The 9,744-nt window shown below is 49.9% G+C and overlaps 1 protein-coding gene across 1 annotated transcript in view; it reads left to right on the top strand.

The window, feature by feature from the left end:
* The window catches only part of LOC143292987 (uncharacterized), a 54,820-nt gene that overhangs the window by 36,900 nt on the left and 8,176 nt on the right, over positions 1–9,744 (top strand). Inside the window, exon 10 of the mRNA XM_076603750.1 lies at positions 1–138. This exon is cut by the window's left edge and continues 40 nt beyond it. Within this exon, the coding sequence (XP_076459865.1) occupies positions 1–138 (138 nt within the window). The remainder of the gene's footprint in view (positions 139–9,744) is intronic.

The raw sequence follows: 9,744 nt of genomic DNA on the forward strand, positions 1-9,744 counted from the left end.
CTGCACAGAGCCCAAGATCTCCTCAGTGAAACTGCTGAAGTCCTACATTTCAGAGTACCATCCAGAATTCAACATTGACACCCGACCCATCAAACTGAGGAATGCTCTGGAGAGAGCTGAGAAACTGAACCAGCTGAGGTGACCAACACAGCACGACACACACTGACATCAAGGGCACTAGTTAGTGTTGTTGTGAACAAAGTAGTGGAAAGATTGGAGAAACTGAACCAGCTGAGGCCAGCAAAATAGCACTATGACACACACTGATATGGGCTCAAGTTAGTGTTAGTGTAAACAATGCATTGGAGGGAGGTGACAACGGCAATGTCATTATGTGGAATAGATAGTTGGACTGGACTTCGACTGTACATTTTAGAGTGATTTCAGTGTCATTCATTGTGACCACTCAGTCGCACAGCTTTACAGAGACGGTTGCACAGTCATTATAGCACACATAAAAAGTTTATGGCCAGTTACTTTGTATGTGACAGTTTTGTGGAAGTTAAAAAGACATGTTTGTGAATGACCATGCTTTTAAAAAACATTTTGGCACTGTTCACAGGCTATGGTTTGAGGCTGTCAAACTGATGCAAACTAGGCCTATCAGTTTGCTCTGCTTGGCCAAATTTCGCGCGGCTAACAGTGAAAAGACGAGTCGTCTTGCCCGGTCCACTCTTAGCCAATCAAACACCTCTAAAAGCTATAAGCGCTGAATCATTCCTTTGGCCAAGGCTCTCCACGCCATCTTGTCAGGTTTACGCTCTGTCTCGTCTTGCGCTTTTTTTTGGCTATTAAACATATTCATTTGGCCTTACTTTGCTGCATGTAGCTTTTCTGTATTGTATTCTTACATTCTGTGTACTCGATTCGACTTGGCCCCCTCAATTCGTTCGTTTTTCTCTACCTCTAAGTCGATCCTGTCTTTCCTTTCTCTGTTGGTGGTCGGATTTTCGCTGGGTGCCTAAGCACGGGTACCATGCCTCGTATGCCATCAGAGCCCATGATTCGTCCCAATACAGACCGCGGCGATGCGTCTTTAGACGCTGATCGCGGAGGCGACTCTCATACCAGTAAAACAGTCACGAAGGGGACCAGGGGGAAAGGGGTACGAGCGTCGCCTCCTGAGGTGTCCCAGTGCGAGGCAGGGAGAGGGAGGAGTGGCAAGTCCTCTCTTGGCGGTGGGGACTCGCAGCTAGGCGTGAACTCCCAAGAGGAGGCTGCGCCCGGCCGTTACCTGGGTCCCCACTCGGAGATGGCCCTCAGGGGTCCCATTGCTGTTCCCCCTCCTCCCTTCTCTGTCGACCCCCTCCCCCACCTCCTTCTGTGGGGGAGAAAAATTTGGTTTCGGGGGTGGGGGGGGGGGGGGGCCTCTACTTTGCCCACGCCGGGCCAAGCCACCCCAGTCTCCCCACAGGAAGGGATTCGGGGCACGTGGCAACCTGCTCTGCAGGTCTTCCCACTATCCAGCCGGTCTCCCCTGCTGGGGGAGGCCCGCGTGTATCAGGCGGTTCCGGGCAGTCAGCCTGCTCGTCTTCGGGCGGGACTGACACCCAAGTCGGATCTGACCTCCCTCCAACTTGGCCAGGTTTTTCCCTTCATGGAGGTCAAGGCGCCAGTGACCATTGGGGTTGGGGTCACAGGATGGCTGGTGCCCACGGGTGGTTACCCCCATTCTACCCGTACTGGGGTGCACCTATGGTGCACACTGGGTTGCCAGGAGGACCAGGGGCCAACCCCTTGTCCGCTCCCCACCAGACCCAACTCAGCACATCTCACAGGGTGACACACACAGCCCCGAAGGTGGGATCGACTTCTTGTTGGTCAGGTCGAGCTCCTCGACCAATATTGCCACTCAGTCCACAAATCGGTCCTCTGTCAACCCACAGGTTACCTCCACGGTCACAACAGCCTCCTTGTCAAGACCGATGGCTGCCGAGGGGCCCCGCTCGGCCCAGGGGATCCTGCAGTTCCCACCTACCCAGCCCTCGGTTCTACAGGGAGATGAGTGGGTGTTTGTCCCCTCACAGCACTCATGGGTCCCTCTTGCATCCAGGGACACCCTCTCTGAGAAGGTGTGGCACCCACCATCCCAAGCATGGTTGGACGTACGGTCCACACGTTCCCCACCCGTTTCAGGCATCAAGGACATAACAGCTGCGGCCATGGTCCCTGCTCGGGATCGTCCCAGCTCATCCCGCTGGGCTGACCACAGCTCACAGGCCGCACCAGCGGGTACATCCACTTGGAATGGCACCCAGCAGGGGATGGACTGCAAACAAGAGTGGGAGCCCCTGTCTTCGGATGAGGACGAACAAGCGGATGAGCACTCTTCACCCCCATCCCATGGGGACAGATTGAGCCCGCGCCTCCCTAGGACCAGCCTGAACCAAACTCAGACTTTGCCGAGCTCGAACTGACCCTCCCCAATAGGGTCACGCATGCCAAATCAGTCCCTCAGGCTACTTTGTTACCCTTGACCCTCCTTAGGCCATGTGACTCTAACTCCAGAACCACAAGGCGACTCAGTGTGCCAGAAATGGCGCAGGAATGGCTTAATAAGCCAGCCCGCACTGTCAGGGGTGCTGCTTCCATCCCTCCTCCAGGCAGGGAGTCCTTCTCTGCCCCGGGTGCTTTTTCCCCGGGCAAGTTCCTTAAAGATTCCTCCAAGGGAGGGGTGTGGTCCTGGTACACACAGGACCACCCTGCCTACAGGGAAGCAGAGCCCTCCGCGCAGGACAGGATGTTGGTCTCACAGCGCACCACCTTCCCCACTTCAGCTACTCTATCCTTTAAAACCTTAGCAAAGTGGGACAAATTGGCCCTCGATGTTTCCACAGCTTATACCTTCTTCGACGTGTTCCTCCACAGGCCCAATGAGCTGTGGGAACAGCGTCCGGTTAATCAGGACACGGGGTCTCCTTCCTCTGTCCCGCCTGGCCTCTTCACCGACCAGAGGTTAAACACTTTTGGTAGTAGGGTAGCATCTGGTCTCACGGCAGCTGCAGACACAGCTACCAGCCTTCACTTCAGTACTGTGCTAGCGCGGCGTGATGCCGTTCTCCGCCTCTCTAACATTCCACCTAAGTCAAAGCGGCATGCGCAGAGTCAGCGGCAGAGGAATAAACCACCTCATGTCCGTCCAAGCCGACGGGCCATGCCCAAGGCCAGAAGGCAGCACCCCCAATGACTGGGCCCCGATTCAGCACTGAAAGTCGTTCAGCCCCTCCAAGTAGGAAACTTGTCCTGGCATGCACATCAGTGGCATGCTCTGGGACTCAGCGATCGGTGCTAGAGTCGGGGTACATGCTGCCTTGGGCGGAGGACCGCCCCCCTCTAAGATCCACTCCTCCTCCTTATGTGCCCAGCTCGACGGAGCAGGAGAGCATCTTAGAGAAAGAGATATCGCACCTACTCCTCATAGGGGCAATATCTCAACTCTTGGACCCAGGCCCCGGTTTTTACGGCCGGTTGTTCGTGATTCCAAAGGTCTCGGGAGGGTGGAGACCAGTCTTGGACTTGTCCCCCCTCAACAAATTCCTCCCCAAAATCAAATTCAAGATGGACACACAGGCACAGATTCGGGAGACCATTCAACAGGGCGATTGGGCTACCTCTATCGATCTGAAAGATGCTTATTTTCATATCCTCATCCATCCGGCATCCCGTCAGTACCTGAGGTTCATGTGGAGGGACAAGGTGTTCCAGTTCTTGGCCCTCCCATTTGGTCTGTCCCTTGCCCCTTTTGCTGTTTACCAAGGTGGTGCGGGAATTGGTGTCCATCGTCCAGTCGGAATCCATTCATCTCTGTGTGTACCTGGACGACTGGTTTACCCTGGCCCAGTCACAGACCCTGTGCCAGAGTCATACGGCCAGACTTCTAGAACTTTGCTCCCAACTGAGCTTCCTCACGAACCAGGAGAAATGCTATCTGTCCCCAAGTCAGTCCTTCGACTTCTTAGGGATGAGATTCGACACACGGTCCATGATAGTCTCTCCGACGCCAGATCGCTGGGACCATCTGGCAGGCCTCCTCAGCCACTTGCGCCATTCCTCCTAAGCAACAGTGCAGACACTTTCTTCCCTCCTGGGCATGATGGAGTCCATGGCACCTCTCATTCCCCTGGGCAGGGTTCTCAAGCGCCCTCTTCAGAGGGCACTGAGGTTACAGTGGTCCCAGAGCACTCAGCCATGGGATACCCAGATATGTCTGGGCGAGTGGTTCCTCGGGGTGACATCAAAGTGGTTAATCACCCCTCTTTGGACACAGGGGGTGCCCATAGCCCCACCTACTCTTCAGGTGGCACTCTTCACAGACGCCTCCTCCCTGGGCTGGGGAGCCCACATGGACTCACTCCATGCAGCAGGGACTTGGTCCCCGGAGGAGCGCCTATGCCACATCAGTGTTCTGGAACTGGAGGCAGTTCGCAGGGCTCTCCTGCACTTCATGGGGGAGGCCACTGGCAAGACCATCTGCTTTTTCACGGACAATATGACGGTCGCATGTTACGTGAACAAAGGGGGGGGAGTGCACTCGGCAGACCTCTCCCTGCGGACCGAGGCTCTCCTCCATTGGTGCCACAGCAAGGGCATTGCACTTTCAGTGAGACACAGGGTTCCCGGACATGTTGGCATTCGTGGTAACGAAAGGGCGGACCTGCTGGCCAGGAACGCTGTAAAGAAAGAATTATCCAGATCCTTTGTACCATACACAGACATGAAGCGGAAGGTGAACACTTACGTTAAGGATCTTTGGCAAGAGGAGTGGAACACCCAGACGGACAAGAAGCTCTTCCAGATCCGTCCAGACCTAAAAGAGACCCTCCCTTCGGGGGTGAAGAACAGAAATGAGGAGTCTGTGCTGTGCTGACTGCGTGCGGGGCACACTTTTTTTACTCATTCTTACTTGTTGAAGGGGGAAGAGGCCCCTCGATGCATTCCCTGTGATGAGCCTCTCACCGTGAAACACGTGCTCCTTGACTGTTGGGATCTGCATGACGTTAGACGCAGACATTACACGGCGGTTTCTTTGAAGACTTTGTTTCGTGATGTCGCTCCGTGGGCGCTCCGCCACTGATGGACTTCTTAAAAGAAGTGAACATTTTTAACCAGATTTGAAGGTTTTAAACTATGGAAGTTTTTTTTTTTAGCTTTGGAGTGGAAAGTTTGAAGTGGTGACTCGTTTTAATTGGTTGGTTGGGTTTTTTTTTATCCTTGTAGTAGTTATTGACGCGGCGATAGCCTTGAGATGGCCTTAGTGGTCGGCGAGGCTCTAAGCACCATAATTTCATTTCATTTCATTTCATTTCATAGCAGGAAAAGCCAACATCTTGGCAGATGCTCTCAGCAGGTCCAAGAGTGTCATCCACACAGAGTGGACCCTGGACAAGGACAACCTTCAGGGGGTGTGGGAACGGTGGTTTCAGCCGATGGTGGACCTTTTTGCCACAAAGTTCAACAAGAGACTTCCCACTTATGTCTCTCTGGTCGCTGACCCAGAAGCGTGGGCAGTGGATGCTCTCTCTCTAGACTGGAGCAGTCTGATTGCCTACGCATTTCCTCCCTTTCCAATTCTGTCCAAGGTGATACAGAAAGCCAGATTGGAACGCCCGCAGCTGATCCTCATTGCGCCGAAATGGCCAGCCCAGCCCTGGTTTCCGGACCTTCAGTCCCTGACACATGTTCCACCCCTGGAACTCGAAACCAAATCTCATCTGCTGAGGCAGCCTCGTTCGGGCATTCTTCATTCCAATCCTCAACTGCTCCACCTGCACGCGTGGCTTCTGTGCGGTCGGAACTGTCAGCATCACCATTGAAGTCTTTGACCCCTTGGTTGGCCTCTGTGTCAGCTGCGCTGACCCAGGGGGGTGCCTCCTCTGGCCTCTCCATAGTCACCAAAGCAAGGAGGGAGGGAACGGAGACTTTGTATGACTTTCGCTGGAAGAAATGGTTGCGGTGGTGTACAGCTCAGGACATTCCCCCTACTAACCCTACGAGCATGCAGCTGGCCAACTTTCTGGCTCACTGCTCCTCGGTTCTCAACCTGTCTGCTAGTTCTGTGCGAGGGTACAGGTCTGCCATCTGTACCACAATCAAACAGCTAGGTGGTCCCGCCTTTGAAGCGGATTTCCTGTTCAGAGAGGTGGCTAGGGGCGCCTCTCTGAAGGAAGCTAGAAACCCCAGAAGAGTGCCCCTCTGGGACTTGTTCCTGGTGCTGGATTTCATTCGAAAACAGCCCTTCAAGCCATTGGGGACTATTCCTTTCGACTTGCTCACCCTCAAGACCACTTTCCTTCTGTTGCTGGCCATAGGCCGTCGTAGAAGCAAGATTCAGGATCTTAGTGGAATGCCACAAGATCTGGCCTTCCACAGAGATGGTTCAATCACTCTTCGTTTCCTTCCAGAGTTCTGGCTAAGAACCAAGACCTCGAGGTCCCTTCCCCCTCTCTGAGGGTCAGACCTTTGTCTGATATTCTTGCCCAAGATGATGAGGATAGGCATCTCTGCCCTGTTCGGTGTCTCAAATACTATTGGGATAAGTCTCGCCATAGGCGTTCTTCTCAGAGGTGTCTTCTCATCTCCCTCAATGAGAATTACAAGAAAGACATCGCTGCAGGCACCATTTCCTGCTGGGTTTCCCAAGTCATTCGTAGAGCCTACTCTCATGCACACAGGGATATCAGCTGTCTTAATCCCAGAGCACACGAAGTGCGGGCCATAGCTACTTCGGCTGCTTTCCAGCACTCAGTGCCACTGCAGCATGTCTTGGAGGCAGCCTTCTGGCGGTCTGAGAATTCCTTCATCAACTTCTACCTCAGGGATTTTCATATGACCAGGGCTGATGGTTCCAAGGGGATTTCCTTTGTCGCGGCTAACACTGCCGTCTCGGTTACAAGGGTTCCCCATACGAACCAGTAGGCGTTGCCCTCCTCCATTTGCTTTAAATTCTGCATCAGTTTGACATGGTACAGTATATGACACCAAAAGGAGGAGTTTGTATTATACTCCATGTTTGGTGATACATATACTTACCATGTCTAACTCGAATGCCCGCCCGTCCGTCCCCGCATCTCCGCCGTGGTTCTCATGGGGCATTTTCTTCGATGGCCACGGAATGATTCAGCACTTATAGCTTTTAGAGGTGTTTGATTGGCTAAGAGCGGACCGGGCAAGACAGCTTGTCTTTTCACTGTTAGCCGCACGAAATTTGGCCAAGCAGAGCAAACTGATAGGCCTAGTTTGCATCAGTTAGACCTGGTAAGTATATGTATCACCAAACATGGAGTATAATACAAACTCCTCCTGTTTGTGAATGACCATGCTTTTAAAAAACAATTTGGCACTGTTTACATGCTGTGGTTTGAGGCTTGTTGTGTTGAGGTATGTGTGGGTGTGTGTCATGACAGACATATCTGTGGCCTTGGAATGCTATTGTCAGTGTGTGTGTGTGTGTGTTTCATGACAAACATATTAGTAAATTTGAATTCTGATGTCAGTGGTGTTTGTATGATGACAAAACGTCAGTAACATTTGAATTCTGACGTCAGTTGGTGAGTTTGTGTGATGATAGACAGATCAGTTACATTAAAATATTGACATCATTGAGTGTGTGTTACGATAGATGCATGAATGACATTAAAATGCTGACATCAGTGTGTGTGTGTGTGTGTTCATGATGACATGGATCAGTGACATTAACCAGTTCAGTGCCAGAGAATTTTGTATAAAAAAATTTTTTTTAAATTAAAGTGCTCTCCACTTGCCAGGGAATTTGAGGATTCGGGGGTAATAAATCACAAAAATTCTAGCACAAAAGCTGTGGGCGATACAGAAAGAAATTAAACGTTTTTGTGAAGGAAAATGAGTGTAGATTCTACTTCTGGGCTTTTTTTTTCCCAATTAGGTTGATTGTAGATAGCTGTTCAGGCATGTAAAGTCAAGATAACAATTTTTGTGCAACAAAAAAAAGTCTGTTTCCACCTCTACATAATGACATCCATAAAGAAAAGAAACAAAATGCAGCTAGAAATAACAAGCCTATTGTCAGATTATACCTGTAGAAGAAATTAAAACAGGCTATAAGTTTATAAAAACAAATCACAGCTCTTGCAGACATGTAAGTACATCACTGTCCCAATAATGACAAAAGTGAGTAAAGTCAACATTAAAGGTCAATCACAGTCCCAGAAACTGAACTGGCAAGCCTTTTGACAGCAAAGAGCGTTTGCAAGTGAGAAGGTGAAGTTCTTTGATGACGTTCACTCCTTTCAAGTTGCATGTGGGCCAATTAAATTGTCTGCTGTGCATCTGGCTTGCCACCTCTTCAAACAAGTCATCCCTCTGATTCTGTAATAAAAAGTGTTAAAAACAAAAAGCACGTGTTTCACGGCCAGTGCAGGTTCACTGCATTTCGTGAAAATCGTGGGTCATAGGCGGTTGTCGATTGCCTTCTGTCTGCATTTCACTCTTTCCAAAAGTCACGCCCCCTTGATGACCTCTGGCTGGCATTTGACCTATCGTCTTACATCACTCCTCTCCCTCTCCTTCCCTTCTTCCAACACTGGCTGCACGAATTATGTCAGTCATAGCCAGTTGTTCAAAAACGCTGTCTGATTGGATGGACGGACTGAATTACCATAAAATAGGCTGTTAGTTTCATAACTGTCGTCAATCACCTTCCTTTTCAAACCAATCTTCAGACAAGAGATCCTTCTCCATCGCGAAAGCTGTTCATAATCACAAGCAGAGCTTTCAGAATTGTGTAAATCTGCTGACTGTGACTATTTACTGGACACAGTTTTCAATGCATTTGTTTGCACATGATGCAACCCCCTTTTCCACACGCATATCACATGGTCAGTTAGCAAATTGTTATAGAGTAGAAAGAGATCTTCTACCTGATGTAAGTTAATTCAAATAGTATTTTTTATAATCCAGACACTTCAAACTAACTGTTCAGGGTCTGTTTATGTGAACTGAACCAAACTCCAATGAAGGAAAAATTGGAACATACGCAGGACGTCAGTGGACGTCTTATAGGCACTATGGCAATACTTTTTGTAGGACGTTAGCTGACGTCTTATAGGCATTCTACTGGTTAAAATGCTTACGTCAGTGTGTGTGTATGATGACAAACACATCAGTGACATTAAAATGCTGACGTCAGTGTGTATTTGATGAGAAACACATCAATGACATAAAAATGCTGTCAGTGTGTGTGTATGTGTGTGTGCGAGACGAGAGACACATCAGTGACATTAAAATGCTGACATCAGTGTGTGTGTGTGTGATGAGAGACAATCAGTGACATTAAAATGCTGACATCAGTGTGTGTGTGTGATGAGAGAGACATCAGTGACATTAAAATGCTGACATCAGTGTGTGTGCGAGACACATCAGTAACATAAAAATGAGGTTGTATGTGTGTGTGTGATAGGAGACGTTTCAGTGACATTTAGATGCTGAAGTCAGCATGCTTGAATGACGACAAATACATCAGTGACATTAAAATGTTAACTTCAGTGTGTGTGTGATGAGAGACTGATCAGTGACATTAAAATGCTGACATAGTGTGTGTGTGATCAAAAACAGATCAGTTGCATTAAAATGCTGATTGTATGTGTGTATTTGATGAAAGATGCATCAGTGACATTAAAATGCTGACATCAGTGTGTGTGCGTGTAATGAAAGGCGCATCAGTGACATTAAAATGCTGACATCAGTGTGTGTGTGTGTGTGTGATGACAG

Source organism: Babylonia areolata, chromosome 18 (assembly GCF_041734735.1).
Source record: "Babylonia areolata isolate BAREFJ2019XMU chromosome 18, ASM4173473v1, whole genome shotgun sequence".
Classification (NCBI taxonomy): Eukaryota; Metazoa; Mollusca; class Gastropoda; order Neogastropoda; family Buccinidae; genus Babylonia; species Babylonia areolata.